A 16,587-nucleotide genomic window follows, 5' to 3' on the forward strand; every position below is an offset into this window, starting at 1 on the left:
ATAATAATGATGCTGCCTCAGCCAATTATACTGTTAGTGTGACATGTTGTATATGCCTAGCCAATGGCTTCATTGACACAACATGCAAAAACATGTACACACTACAATATTTTCTCCTAAATTAGCCCTTGGAAGGTTCATTGCCGCAGGATATCTGGATGACGATGGTTTTACATTTGAACTCTTTCTTCTCTCATTTTTAATGACAAGCTAACATCTCCACATTGTTATCCTTTATCCTTCTTGTAATGATGTAATTGCCCATCTGTCTGTCCTGTCTGTTGTGTGTCTCGTGTATTTAATGTGTGTGCAGCAGGCCAACGAAAGAGATGAGCTACATTAGGACTTGGGACACAAGGTCTAATTAATTTCTCTTGCCTACGGGTTATTCAGGTAAAACAATTACACCTGCAATCTATTTTCAAAGGAACTAAACTGTCTTTGCAATTAATGTTATTATCCCTCAGATTCTAATGAAGCAGAGAACAGACTAAAAGTGCAGTCGAGGTCTTGGTGACGGGACGTGTCTGGAGGGACCGGAACTGTGTGTGTGCGTACGAACGTTATAGTCGATATTGAAGCGTAGGCCTGTGTGTGAATCTCACACACGTTGCTGCAGACAACATTAATAGTGTTCCAAATGCAAGAGAGATTGAGTTTGCCGCAGGATGAATAAAAATATCACAATGGGCAAGGTCTCTATAATTACTTGGATTCAATTAAGGGCCTTTTGAGCAGGTGGCTTAATAAGCTTTCAGCCTCCTCTCTCCACTGTGCAGCCTAATGAGTGTCAGTCAGAGTCAGGAGAAGATAATGCTCTTGGCCTTAGGGCCTTCCATTACTCTCTTGTCCTCACCTTCCACCATCAGGCCTCAGGCTATGTCTGTGACAGACAGGTCTCCCTGTTCACAAACTCATTCACTCCATGACACTCTGAGTGCATTTGCGTTGCTACACATGTAATATGTGTATAAACTGACATATGGATAAAGCACTTGTGTTTTGTTTTTTTTTATTGCTCTCTAACTAAACTTGTACTAATGTAGTCTCTGGGCAGGTGGGGCCTGGAAGGAGCAAACAAGTGATTTTTTAGCCTCTTAACAGCTGGTACTTCTGTTACCTCCAGATAGTGGTAGAAAAGGTATCTAGATTATTTACTTAAAGGCCCTGAAAAAGCATGATTATAAGTAAAGGTACCCTTCATATGCACACTCTTTTCTGCCAAAGTTAAAACTGTTCTCACTACTTTGAAGTGGGCGGGGCTCAGATAGAAAAAGGTGATGTGATGAATGCAGTAAGCATTCATCCAACCAGTGCGGGAATGTCAAACCCGACACCACATTAAAAACCCCGGTATACTGTGAAATACAGAGAGATTTATCTGGTGGTGATAGGCCTAATCAACATTATGTGAACTTGTTTGGGGCTTGAATGTAACAGATGTTAATTTATATGTAAAAGTTCCACACTGCAGGTTTGAGTAAAAGTACAAATACAACAATGAAAAGGTAAAAGTACTCTTGACTAAGGAGTAGTGGTAAGCAGTAGGTAGCACAAAATGACGGTACGTCAGTAAAATACAAGTACCTCAAAAATGTACTTAAGTACAGTACTTGAGAAAACGCTCTTAATTAGTTTCCACCAATGCCTCTTTGATTTTTTATGTGTAGTTACTCCAAAGCCTTGTTTAAGCCCTTTTGGCCACACTGTGACAAAACGAATATTTTTTTTTTTATCAAAAAAGGAATTCTAGTGTGTTTACCAAGAAGATAAAAATTGACTTCGATTTTTTTTTTTCTGTCTTTCATGTTAGAGCCAAAGACATCAATCTACTACCCTCAAATGTCAAGAGTGTGCACTCCCTCTGCTCTTGATAAAATGTGCTATCTACGGTGTAAATACTGAAATTATATTTAATTTCTCCAGCTGGATGTGATGTTTTGAATGCAGCCTGAGTAACAGACAGACATGTTGCTGCTGTTAGGCTTTCTCAACTTGAGGCGCTCAGGCAGGAGGTTCACTAAATGATCTATACTCTCTCTGCGTGTGGGTGTGGGTGTGTGTGTATGTGGGTGTATGCGGGTGTGTGTGTGTGTGTGTGTGTGCTTGTGTTACATCCTGAGACTGTATCCCAGCGTGAGAAAATCAATGAGACCAGTGTAACATGGACCAGTCCATCAGGATTTGCACACACGCACAAGCAGACACTCCACTTTCTCTCTCTCTCTCTCTCACACACACACACACATCTCCTTTTCCCACATACATACATACAATATGCGCACACTTTCTTACTCTTCTGCACACATACACACTGCTCACACTCACTCCCCTCCACTCTCTCTGCACGCAGTTTAGAATATTGATGTGCTCTTTAAGAGCCCTCCTCTCTGTCTGTGTCACATTCCATCCATCTACACACCATTTCCAACCACACCATCAGATAGAGTGAAAACAATTCAGCACTAACTCTCCTTTCATACAGTGGTTTATACAATCATTGCATACTGTAGGCTCAGATGGTATTCCACAAGCTCCATATTTCATCATCTTCACATTATAATGAGGCAATATGCCGCTCTACTGTATGCCAGTTTGTATCATTTCATATCATTAATATATCCGGCGTTCAACGTTGAATGAAATATTATTCTCAAACTCCAATGTACTTCATTAAGACATGGAATTCACTGACAGAAAATTTCTTCTCTGGGCACTTATGCTTTCATCTGCACCAGAGGAATTTCTATGTGTGTGTGTGTGTGGGTATGTCCTCATGCATGTCAGATATAGAAATAGAGAAAAAAGAAGAGAAAGACCGAGCGTTGAGCGTGTGCACGCGACGGCGCGTGCACGCCAGCCTGAGGTTGATTATCATGGGGTGAGTGGCAATTAATGTAGCACTAATTAGAGGGGCTTTTATGTGTGGAGGACTACGTAGGGCTCCTGGTGATCTCTGGAAAACTGCAGGAGAGATAGCGCAGAGAACATAAAACACAGCGCGCGCACGGCTTGACAAGACACTAGCCATACGCAGATGACACAACATGTCAATTAGCATCCAGAGCTGTGCTGCAAGCTGCCTCGTAAGGTAGATTAGAATTCTCCTGCTCTGGATCCTGATTTCAGCGTAGAGGCAACAAATCAAACAGAGAGCCTATCGTTATGGCATTGAAGTTGACATAAAAACAACAACACTAAAAATACATGAACAAGAATACAAGAAGATTACTACCTTCCAATCATTCCGCCGAGCTCGTTTCATCTCTCCCTACTGTGTCATCAGTTTATATATCAAAACAAGCAGAAACTGATAACTATCCTCCAATTAGTTTCCTCAGCTATCTTTATGCTCCCACTGTTATGCTGTTACTTCTGTTTAGAGCTGCGCATGAAGAATGAAATAGTTTCTTCCAAAATTTAAAAAAAACCAAACAAACTTTGTTTTGTTTGCTTTGTAGACAAAAGTCATGAAAATGGCTAATATGTTGATTCATGGAATTTTTATTTTAATGTCAGTAATTTTTTTTAGCTTGTGTCACTTTTTATGTAAACGGTGTATATCTCACACATCCTTCAAGTAGATTGCTATCCATCAATCATTCTCACCCCTCACATCGCTCTCCTCTCTCCTCTCTCCCAACAGTGTCATGTTTTTATCCTTTCCGTTCCCTGCAGCCTCCTCTCACCATCCTTCGCTGTGTAATCTAGAGGATTGTGTGGTCTCTTGGTGTGAGAGGTGATGGGTACAGCAGGATGAGCGTGATAATCTGCCACACTGGATTACAGCCTAATCTCTAATCTCTCTGGCCCTCCTCTGCCCGGGGACCACCTCCACCGTGCCAATTTTATTAATCTGAGCTCCCTGCATCAACGGCTTAGCTTTGCCCATTTTGATTTCCCAGCTTTCATCAAGCATATAAAGCAATAGAAGTTGAAACAATAGATTGTTGTGACGCAACACTCGGAAGTGAATTCCATGACCCCTGTGTGCTCTATCGGAGGATTTAGCTACTGATGAGAGTGTTAATCCTCAGAATGTGAGGATTCATCAAGAATAGTTGCTTTAGGGATGTCCCAGGTTGCCTAAATTGCAGCGGGTTGCAGTTTGGCTCGCACTTTCTCTGTTTAAGTGCTGAACATGAGCTCAAACAGCATTCAATGTAATATCCATCAGAGTCAGTCGAAGCATGAAGGTTGCTGTGTCCTGCCTGACTTCATGACCTGGAACACTCACAATTAATGTCCCATATCATGGGGTTAAATTGGTGTTAGTAATTCCTCTGGCTAGTTGAGAGAAAGCCGAGTGGAGAGAGCCAATTCCACTCACGTACTGGCTAAGAGGGAACATGATTAACCAATTACCTTGCCTTTCTAATAAATGAGTAATCAGTTCAAGGCTGATCTCTGGATTGATGTCTCTCTATCGTATTGGAACATTTATTGTGCTGAGTGTGTTAAGCCAAGATCCTAATGCAATAGTAACTGAGTGGAATTCATGCCAATGGATATATAGTCAGTCTCAAAATACTCCAATCATAATGTTTAACTGTTCGTACATTATATTTCAAGAGGATTTTATGGTTTCGCCATTATTTTAATAATTATGGTTCCATCCTTCATTCCTGGAGCTCTATATATCTTGAATCAACGGTGCAAAGGGACATACTATTGACACCTTGTCCAAGGCACTGGAGAAAGTTATATTAATCTACCCTCAGATTGGGAAATAATGTCTGTGACTGCTTACAAATGTTCATACCATGTTCATATATTTTCTTTCTTCAATCTTTTTTCGGTCTTACCCATGTGACATCCAGGGTGGGGGATGGGAGGAGAGGAAATTTAATGTCTGAAGGAGCAAAGAAGAGCCCTTGTCAGGCAGTTGATGAATGTCATATACATGGATAGAGTATTATGTTTGTATGCTTATGTAAAATTAATCTATGTTCAGTATTACATGCGTATGTAGAGGCTGATGGTTTGCTGCTATCAGTCTAACCTCCAGAAATGAAAAATACAAATCACAGAGATGATCATAAAACAAAATAATAATAATAATAATAATAATAATAATAATAATCATGGTTCCATTAAATCGCTGTTGTGTATGATTTCAGGATTTCAAATTATTGACACAAAAGTGTGCCAGAGAGAGAGAGAATAGATGGAAATCATATTTTACCAGTCTTCACATGTGTATGTCGATGTATACATTTGTGCTGACCTTTTTCCTTGTGTGTGTGTGTGTGTGTGTGTGTGTGTGTGTATGTGTATATATATATATATATATATATATATATATACTGTGTGTGTGTGTGTGTGTGTGTGTGTATGTGTATATATATATATATATATATATATATATACTGTGTGTGTGTGTGTGTGTGTGTGTGTGTGTAGACCTTGGCCCAGGTATAACTGTATACTATTGCATTTAAAGTGTCGCAGAAAATAAAAGCAGCTGAAGTGAAACACATTAAGCGAGTCTTCATTCAATGCTTGGAACATTTACTAAATTACAGATTTGCTTTGTTGGTACTGACAAGCAAATCCTGTCAATAGCGAGTGCAGAACATCTGTTATTATGGTGTATACTGTGTGTGTGTCAGCTCACCTCTGTCGCCGGCATGTGGGTTTTCAGGATTGAGCGTGTCCAGCAGGTGGATGGAGCTGGTAGGTCTGGTTTTGCTGCGGTCCTCCTGTTGATGGTCCGCCGAGCTCAGGCCGTTGTCATACAGCTGGCTCTCACCATGCCGCAGATGCCAGGTCAGACCTAACAGGTGGACCGCTACACACACACACACACACACAAACACACACACACACACACACAGTGACAGCCAAAGGGAGAGGAAAAGCAGATAGAAAAGATCATTATTCAAGGCATGCAGAGGGGTGTGTCTGACTCTTCTTTAATACCCATCTTGGAGCTCTCACTTAGTTTATGTGCTTATTAGCGCCTGGTAAGGCAGTGGACAATTAGCAAATACACAAAGAACACAAGCACACCTAAACATAGACACACACACACACACACATCCAGCATGTGTGCGCACGCATGCACACATGAACACAGAACGTGGCAGAGGTGGGCAATTAAGGCAGATCTTCAGAGCCTGAGCCCAGGGCTGGTATTAAAGCGGTAACACAGTCTTTTATGCATGACTAATGATGCTTTGAAAGCTGCTGCCGATTCACAATCCATATGGGCCTTTTAAACAACAAAGGGTATGGGAGGATACTGGATTCCCCCTCCCACTCATAAAAGTGTTTACTAGGACAACAATCCAACATGATGTTAAATAAAAACAACTAACACCTGCCCATTAAGGAAATTAATTAGCGCCTTGCAAGGCTGTCAATAAAATGTTCAGTAAAACATTCACCTGCCTCTGACCAATCATTTGGTTCCATTCATGTGAGATTGTACTCCATAGCTTTAGTTTTTTCACTTTAAAGAATCCAAAAAGGTAATGTCCCTTTGCTGATATGAAGAACAAAGCAAATGAAATAAATCATTGCCATTTTTTCTTCTCCTCTGACACATTCGAACATCAAACAAAAGCAAAGACTCAAATCACAAAGTTACTATGCGGTGGTGGCAGTCAGAGGACGGCTGCTGCATGCAGATCAAGGTAAGGAACTTCTAACGACTTCAAACATCTTCACTGTCTGTCTTCTGTCTGCTGATTGCCGACACCCAGAAAAAGCACTTGACACGCGCTTGCAAATGCTCGCACAAAATGGCTGCTTGGAAAAACAAATCCACAATTATACAGCATGACCAACCCGATCCCACAGGCTCACACACGTGCATAAACGTACCTGCTATTTTCATATATGCATGCACACACCCGGACGCACGGACACACCTACCCGCTCACCCGCACTCAAAACTGATGAGGAATACCTAATTAAAACTCCAGATAGTTCAAAGCCATTTGCAGTCACTTTCCATAGCAGAAGCACGGGAAAAAGAGACTATTTTCTTTGAAAAAAAACAGCAAATCTATGATGAGCTCTGAGAGTTGAAGTCAATTTGGTCCCACATTCTACTCTGGCATCTATGGGGATAAGCAAATCATACATTTCAACATTTCAACTTCTGTCTAGCCCCAGCCACTGTTGGTTTAGCTATCTACTCATGCACAATATGAGCTCTTCAAAGCAGAACACTGACGATTACTAGGGCCATGAGGGAGACGTCATGCATCATTTAGTTCAGACTAATTGAACTGTCAGCCTGTGACGAGACCAGACATGGACATGCACAGATTCTTCTCATCAGCGTGGGTACGAGTCACTCATTTAAATTTTTTTTTTTTTTTTTTTTTTTCTCGCTGTAATTTTCATATTTTTTAAAAGATGCAGCGTGGGGGATTTTCTCATTAACACTAGTCTGTGAAATTAGTTGTGATGACTCATTCTGATGTACGACAAAGTATGACAAACAGTAACCCAAATGATCTGGCTTGTACATTCAATTTCACAAGTTCAGTTTCCCCCACGACGAAATCCCTGCTGGTGTCTGGTATTGTGAGTAGAGCATCTTTAGCAGGAAAAAAAAAAAAAAACAAGGAGGTAGAGAAACAAACAGAAAGACATATTGATGATCTTCAGAATCAGGTTATATTTAACAATGATACATTTAGAGACAATCCCAGAGATATCCTTTAAACTACGTCCCATTATCAACTCTCTTCTATTAGGATTAAACATGAAAAATAGTGTTGCACCTACAAATGTAGGTTTATATGCATCATCACTGTTTGTACTGCATTATATTACGCAGTGGAGTGGAACAACCTATCATAGTTTCATAAATTAGTCTGTAATAGTGTTCAGTGAGGGATGACAAGTTATTCTCAAACTGATACATTTAACATTCCTACCATTCAATCTCTCATGCACCATTCTCTCTCTGCTTCCTCTCATCTGAATTGCTTTTCTTTCTCTCCTTGTTCTCCGGTGCCCCCCACACCTCCGTTACCCAAGTGTTACCCACTCCAGTAATGACTCTGCAGCGACAGTCCTCACCAGCTCTCCTATCTTCTCCTCTTCACCACTCCATCCCTCCTCAAAAGCCCCTCAGACCCTACTTCCCCTGCTCCTGCTCATCAGCCTCTCTCTCTCCGTCTCTCTCACCCTCTTGTTTTATGGCTGTTGACCTTTAGCTAGAACACTTAGCATCTAGAGCACACACACGAAAACACACTGGAGTGAGGAGGGATAAGGACCCGGGGACGTGATGAGGAGAGGATGTTGGTGGAGTATGTGAGTTTGTGTGTGCTCTTGTACTTTTGAGGACCTAATTGAGGTCCCTTTTGAAGACCTTGCACTGATATTAAGACTGCTGAGGACAATTTCGTTGTTCTTCCGTTGACTGAGTTAATTCTGAGTATTTAACAGAGAACTTATGGAGCTCCAAGCAAGGAAAGGACTAGGTCTTAAATTTGGGTTTACATTTTTTGGATACAGTTAAAGTGGGAGTTATTTTGGATGCCAACAACCAACAGTCCCATTCTGTGCTGCAGGCAGGCCCATGGCCTGAAAGGACATTACATTGTGAGTACAAAAGATGAGCAACTACTGAGTATGAAGGTTAATCCTTGACCTTGAAAATATTATTTGGTCAAAATAATCCTAACTCAAGGTCTATTTATTTTGCTTTTGCTTTGCACACTTTGTATGTTTGTCCCCTGTAGCTTTCAATTTATGAAGTTTGCTCAATTTGTCATGGAGATATATTGTTGTCATTGGATATGTTATCGTTTTGAGCTCTGGAAAAAGCTTGTGAGTGGACCTTGAGCTGAGATTGTTTTGTCAAACTGTATAAGAAAATATCTGGTTCAAGCCTGTGTACATAAAAACATAAGGAAATGAGTCGACTGCGATTTCCAAGCAGGGTCAGATTAACCTGCTAGGTGGGGCAAAAATTTGTTGTGGGCCACTGATGAGCCTCCTAACACACATGTTCTCCCCACCGATTTTTCCCACAGTGTCAGAAACCAACCAGTGTTTCTATGCTGGTATACAAATAAGAGATCCTACAAATTTCTAATAACCAACTTATCACAAAGCAGTTGCCACACAGACAACCTGTGGCCTCTGGGGCAGTTGCCTACTTTACCCAGTTGGTAATCCCAAGGAGCGTTTCAGTAAGAAACATCTGTTCATCGAGCTTAAAATGCTGTCGTACGGGCTGCTAATGGCAAGTTAAAGCTAAAGCTTATGCTTTGTAGAAAGATGATAAGACATTCAGCAGTTTAAATCAATGTTATTTCAGATTCTAGGTTACTGTTAGATGAAATCGACAACTATGGCATGACTCTCTGACTTTGCAGCAAGTTAGGTTCTTGCCGCTGACTGGCTTCTTTTTCCCCACAGAAATGGTGACTGAGGCTCATGGGTATTGTAGAATTTAGAGCCATCTGCTCTACCAAACTGACAGGAAAAAAATAATTTCTCAGAAGCAGTGTTGAAATAATTAAAACTGACAGCCAAAACACAAACATACTGTTATCCAGGAAAGCTTCTTTGTTTTTCTATTGGTCCTTTTTTCTTTATTGGAATGCTGATAGCATTGAAACACACAAGAAACTAGAGGAAAAAAAGGTATGACCAACAATTGTCTCCAGGTAAAAATTAACTAGGGACATCGCAATTACATGGCATTTGTCTTAATCCAGGATGCCCTGTGTTTCTATGTTAAGTGACACATCATTTCAACCTGGGAATTTACAGCGGTAAGAAAATACCTCTTGAATCAGCAGAGAATCAGCAGCTCCTCCTACTTCCTGACTATATGACTATGATACATTTTTTAAACTGCGTGTGTGTGTGTGGACACATGAAATACATACACACTCACACAGACACACATTCAGACACAGCATGGAGTCAGTTATGCGAGCAGCATGTGCTCAGCATGAACCTTCACTCTCGCTCTCTTTTTTCCCTTGTCTGTCTATCCATCTCTCTCTTTCGTGTTCTCACAAAAAGGCACATAACATAATCGTCACATGTTGGAGAGATACTTTGAGAGAGTCCAGTCATTATAACGGGAGCGGCAGCAGCACAGTGGCGACAGCGAGCAGAGAGCAGCAGTGCAGCGAGCTAACAGGCCGAGGCCCTCGCACACATGAATCATTGATCAGTATGACAGTTAGATGACTGCCCGAGGTAATAGGACGGCACTGCTGTGAGGGGGTTCTCTACTGTACCCTCGCTGTCGGCTACCCCGCCGAGATGTGCGTAGAGGATGTGGCAGACTGGAGAGAACAGCACAGAGTGTAGGGAGAAGACAGTTCAGTTGTAACAGAAAGAGGCACTTGATGTGGCTTTTTCAGGTTTACTTAAACTACCATGCAGAGAAATAAGAGAAGAGAAAAATCCAAGCTATGGGATATTTGTGGATAACGTTAGCGAGGCTGCTGAGATAACAACCACTCCATTACCGCTGTTGTACATTAACAGCTGGAATGCCAAGACGTATGGGTGGCCTGTGACCGTAATAAACGGCAACCCTGAACCACTAAATTTTCTCCACCATTCTTTCCAAATAGTTTTAAAAGCAGACTATTTGAGCTGGTAGACACAGAGATAATGCTAGCTTACAGCTGCAGTTGTTGCTATTGTTGTTGTCAGGCATGTGTGTGTCTCCAGATTAGATAGAAATGATTCTGGGCTCCAGTGATGATTAGATTTCACACTCATGGTTTGAGAAAGAGTAGGAGATAGAGAAAGAAAATTGTGTGTGTGAGTGTGTGTGTGTGTGTGTGTGTGTGTGTGTGTGCATTCCTATTTAATGTCTGTGTTACACTACGTGCAGTTATCTGGTGTTTGTAACAGTCCTGGGCTGGGCTGCAGGACACAATGGGTGAGATTGACTGTGAATATACTGTCTTATCGATAACCATTACAGCCAAGGTAGCACTGCAGTCAGTTAAAAATGATTTATCAATACTCTCACACAAGCAGAAACACACCCAGGCCTGATTGCCAAGCTCTTCTCGCTCATACACATAGCTAACCGCCGACTATATTCCGTCTGACAACCAGAGACTACGGCTGGCTTTGCCCAGCAGCAAACACTTGCAAGAGCATCAGTCATTCGATTTAGTGTGTAGTTTAGCATGTACAGTAAAAGCAATTGCTCATCCAAGTTCTGCATGGCTGTGTCAGCCTCTAGCTAAGCCACAACTTCTGAGGGATGGGAGAAAGAAAGAAAGGCAGTGGGAGATAAAAGACACCGAGAGAGAAGGAGAGAGGGGAGTAAGAAAGAAGGAGAGAGACAAATGGGGAAAACAAGTGTGAAGGAGACTGAAGGAGAGGGACTTCAGAGCCAATAAAACAAATTTGTGTCTAAGTCAACGTTAGAGTAGAGACTGAAAGCCTGGGGGTCCGACTGCCCTCCCGCCTTTATGCCTGTTGGCCTGTGCTCCACTCTGACAGACAAGAGGTACTAAAGTGTTTTTCTTACTCCCCTCCACCAACCTCTTGAAAGCCACTAATACCGTTGTCATGACTGTTTAAGTGTGTATGTTTACATGCACGAGTGTGCGCGACTGTTGACATTTGCTCGTGTGCAAGTGTGTATGTACGTGTGTGTGAGCAGCTGCAGGGCCTCATGCGGCAATCTCTTGACTAGTATAAACCTCAGGACTTGTCATCAGTCTGACCTTGCTTATCTGGAATGGGAAGTCCTGTTTGGATAAAAGGGATAAAATGACGGAAAGAGGGATAAAGGAAGAGCGGAGGTAGTGGCACGCTTCTCCTGTCTTGGATGATGAGATTTTCAGTATATCCTGGTGTTTATTTGCCAGTAAACTCACTGTCGCTGTCATCTAGTTAGTCACGGAAGAAAGTACACCAAGTCCAACAGATCACAGCTTTCTACTTCACGCGTTTCTCAGTCGTTCTTTCATTTCTAATCACGCCCCCTCTCTTTTTCTGTCAGAGTCCCCCACCCTCTATGTCTATCTCCCACTCGCTGTCTTACTGATCTGGCCCTTTTTTTTTTTGAAAGCTGAGTCATGTTACAGACAGTCAGAATTGTGTTAAATGAGCAGGGGAACAGCGCCATGTTGGAGTCCCCTCCAGCAGCCACCATCTACCACCAGTGAGAGCTAAAACACTGCAGACAAACAGTGAGTCACAGTCACATACAGCTCAATCTCTGAATCTCTGTGTTTGTGTGTGTTGGTGTGTGGGTGTCCGCATTTATGTGCGTGTGAGAGGATGAGAAAGAAAAGAGGGTAGGTGAATGTGAGTTACTGTGCACGCCCGCATGCGTGTGTGTGTGTGTGAGCATGCTCTTGCCAGGTGAACTATTGGAGCTATTGAGGCTATTTTATTACAGCCTCCCTGACCTTCTGGAGACATTTTACCAAAGGGCTGTCTCGCCATTCAGAGCTTTCTGACCAGAGTCTGTCTAGCCATTTAAAGCAATTTTACCAAAGGCTTCTCTGGCTGTTAGAGGAGTTTTAGCAAAGGCCAGCGGGTTTCTTAGAGCTGCATCAGACGACCAAAATAGAGGACTGAAAACAAAGAGAAACTGGACCAATCAATACAGACCCCAATGAGGCATGAAGCAGCTGGGTGAAAGAAGCTGGGGGTGAGGAGCACACACACACACAATACTGTATATGTACACACACCGTTTCAAACAAGCACAAAGTCACGCATGCACGCACACACGCACGCACACTCACATACGTACACACATACATTTGGATTTACTGTTTCTGTTTTTTACTCATTTTCCCCCTAAAATATCAAGATTCTTTAAAAGGAGCAGATCATTTTAAACCAATTTTCACCTTAAATTTCTATTCCCATGCAACCCAAGTGTGTTGCTTTTTTGCCGTAAGAGCACTAATCACCACAGTTTACAGTGCGTAAGCTCAGAAAAATGCTTCCATTAATATAAATAAAGGGAAAAAACGGGGAAGAAACACAAATGAAGTGCTGATTATTACACTCTTTCTGAATGTGTTAGAAAAAGAAACAGTACAATGGTTAAAATAGAGTGTTTGTGATGCAAATGGTTTTTAAAAATAAATTGCATCATTGATTTTTTTTAACAATGTAACAATCAAAATAAACACCAATACATTGGCAGATTTTGAATAAATGTGCCCTAAATATATAGTACATATACAAAATCATAGCAGAAAACAGACACATATACACAAACGCAGACACATATTCAGTCTCAGTGTGAGCTATAATTATGCGACAGATTAAAAACATCTGTCGAGACAAAGAGAATAAAGTGCGATGCACAGAGCAAAACACGGCATCGCTGCACTGCGATTGAGTCGCTGTGTGTGACAGCGTTTTTTTTTGTCTCCAACTGAACTGTGCTGAGCCAGAACACTCCTAATAAAAGAGTTCTAGTTTCCAGGCTCTGCTGGAAACAAGTTATAGCAGCCAATCTTACCCACTCAGCATTGCGGAGTAAATTGGTTTCCAGTTGCCCTCCTTGACAGTGCTGCACATTGAAGAGGATCGCCGCTGATCCCACACAAACAGGTGACCACCTGTTCAAAAACTTTCCTTTGGGAGAAAGTAACATTTCATTAGCACCGGGCCGACTCAGCACCTCAACAGCTTCATCCCGACAGCCATCACTGGACTCGACTGACCCTGCGTCTCTACCTCTGAACACAATCTCTGGCCTCCTGCCCACCACCTGCTATCAGAACAGACTGCAAACCCCACTATGACTGCTCGCTCCACTGAGGTTACTATACAATATTGCCAGTCTAATGAATGTACTGCATTCACACAGTATCATTACAGACATCCTATTCAATATTGACTAGTGTTTTTTCCGTAATTTTACATTTGCACTTGTTCTCTGCACCATCTAGCTTCGGGAACTGATGTCAACAAATGTTCAAAACTTTTTAAAGCATTTTCATCCGTCTCACTGCAGCCATCTCGAGGTAGAGTATGCTGTGCAATAGCCTGCAGATTGTGCTGTCTGATTGCATATTGGGTGCAGTTCAGTCTGAATAAAAGTAGCAGATCTTCAGTAGAGTGAATCAGCACTTTTGAAGAATTCCAATTTAGACTTGGACTATCTTTTTATTTTTGGGCATGTCTGTGCTTCTGCACGGGTTTAGCCTCTCTTCTTTATCCTTTATGTCGGCTCACTGAATAATCAGGACAAGGAGCTCTCCACTCCGTCCTTCCTACTGAGACATTTTCTTAATTACTTTGCACACAGAGACTGAATGAGTGAATGGAAAATGTGTTATTTTGCCTGTATGAATGACAATGATATAAAATATTTATGTTTATTCTTCTACAGGTGTTAGGTCAATTTCAAAATGACAGCTACTTTCACCAAGTTACTCATAAGATGCAATTTTCATATCACAACACAGTCAGTCCTGATTGGCTGTTGGTAAGAGGGGGTTGGCCTTGGTTTTGATGAGCTTAGGTAGAGCTAAGAGAGCTCACTGGAACCATAGGTTTTCATGTTTTAAAAGTTTATTAGCTCCATTCGCTACTAAACTGCTATGAGAGTGAGGAGCAACAGTGCCGAAGAAGGACAGCGCTGGTCATGTGAGGAGCAGTGCTGGATGACCACCGACCAGAGACCAGCGTGAGTCCCTTTTGTCTGACACACATAATCACACACACATACACGTACACATGCGACTGCACCTTGAAGGGCGTGTACAGGGGTTGTGCTAGACAGCCAAACTATAACTACTAATCAGCTGCTTTTGACGATGACCCTGAATCTTTGGTCCCTTTTTACAGCGCTGTCTACAAGAGGAAAGAAATGAATCTGATAAGTGATGCATAACCTTTGTATAAGTTTCAGTTGGTCTCTTGTAACCGAGATAATTCTAGTACAACAGTTGCTTCTGTTGAGTGACTTTGATTCTGTAATGAGTCAGTGTTGTGAAAGTCATCTTTGAAAGTAATTCAGAGAGAGACAGGATGTCTCAGATTCCTTTTCTGAACAGTCACATCCTTTCTTAAACCTTTAAGAGCTACTAGCCTATATCTTTCACCTTGTAACATCTTCACCAGACTTCATCAGATTTTGGGGAAACTGTTTTTTTTCACATTATACACTTGTGGACATATCATCTGATAACATTATCACTTTTTGTCAACATCTATTTTCATACTGCTATAAATTCACCCTACATCTGCCCTCAACTCTACACTCCTCCGCTCTCTGGAAACACTGGAAACAGTGTTTACAACTTTGCAACTTTGTCACTAGATTTGGCAACTTTTCAGACGCCTTTAGCACTTTTATTTCAAAAAGGAACCTTAGCAACACATCTAGCAACTTTTGAGCAGGCATCAGCTACTTTGTTCAGGTACTTTCATCAGCTACAGCTACAGTTCACATAACAGCTGCCGGTTATGTAAGACGAGAGCCAGATTGAGTCAACCGACCAGCAGTATATCTGAAACAAAAATGAGCTGTAAACTGAATGTGTGAGCCAGTGTGATGAACCACCAATTACTGATCACCTTTGTTTCCATCCTCTCTCCCACACACATACTTGAAGTGCTTTTTTGGCTATTTTAACAAGTAATTCAAAGCTAATTTTCATCCTGTTTATGCCTATTTCTGATTGTAAACTTCTTGTTCGGGTCTAAATAATTGACTAAATATCCAAAAAATAACAGAATAACAGATTTGACAGCACCCAGGACTCATCTTGAGTATCACTGCATTAGTCCACAATTGATTTTACTGTCAAACATGGAATTTGTGAGTACTAGCTTGGCAGTCCCAACCAGAACATTAATTACTGTTAGATCCTGACCAATCCTTTTGCCATGTTGGGAGATTTAACTAATGAAAGAAGTTACTTCTGCTGTATCATCCATGCGTAAAATTATACAAAGTCCCTCTCTCAAATCAGATACCGTAGATGAAAAACACGCATCATTCCTGCTGCTGTATGATGTCTACAGGTGTTTAATCAACTGCACAAAAAAAAAAAAGATCCGACAAGTTGTTGTGGTAAACTCACTAATCAAACAGAACAGTATTGACGTTTCTGCAAACCTCTGGGATTATGCTCAGTGACATGTGGATATTATTGCTGAGACTCTTCCTAAATCATATTATAAATTGTATTCTGATGCTCATTATTCTGCAGTAGATGAAAAAACAAGTAGCAAATGAAAGAGGCCAAACTTACCATAAATGGAAGGGCTTCCAGTGCCAGTGTCAGATCAATCAGACCTGCCAATCTATCTACAAATTAGTATGTGTATAGTTTTTCTAACTGAAAGTCTATCCTGCATTTCAAATAAGCAGATTTTGTTTACTGTAGTTAATTGGTATAGAGAGTAAAAACAACAGCGCTGAGTGGGAATAACTGTCATTCAAATTTAAAAATTCAAAATCATAGTATTTTTGTCACGCCATTACTTTTAAGGCTAATTAAGACAAATTCACATCTGTCTTCTTTTTTCAGTCTTTTTCTCGAAATTCTTGTAAAAAAAAAAAAAAGTTGAATACTATCCTAAATCTATAGTCATAACATGGGTGATGATCAACGACAAGATTTATTATGCATCACTGTCATTAGC

At 41.2% G+C, this 16,587-nt stretch overlaps 1 protein-coding gene across 4 annotated transcripts in view; it reads right to left on the reverse strand.

Annotated features, from left to right (window-relative positions):
• Window positions 1-16,587, reverse strand: part of tenm1 (teneurin transmembrane protein 1) — a 185,070-nt gene that overhangs the window by 78,858 nt on the left and 89,625 nt on the right. For all 4 annotated transcript variants that reach the window (XM_067598739.1, XM_067598741.1, XM_067598738.1 and 1 more), the window contains one exon: window positions 5,618-5,791. In XM_067598739.1, coding sequence (XP_067454840.1) covers window positions 5,618-5,791 — 174 coding nt within the window. The remainder of the gene's footprint in view (window positions 1-5,617; window positions 5,792-16,587) is intronic.

Source organism: Thunnus thynnus, chromosome 9, assembly GCF_963924715.1.
Source record: "Thunnus thynnus chromosome 9, fThuThy2.1, whole genome shotgun sequence".
In the NCBI taxonomy this organism is placed as follows: Eukaryota; Metazoa; Chordata; class Actinopteri; order Scombriformes; family Scombridae; genus Thunnus; species Thunnus thynnus.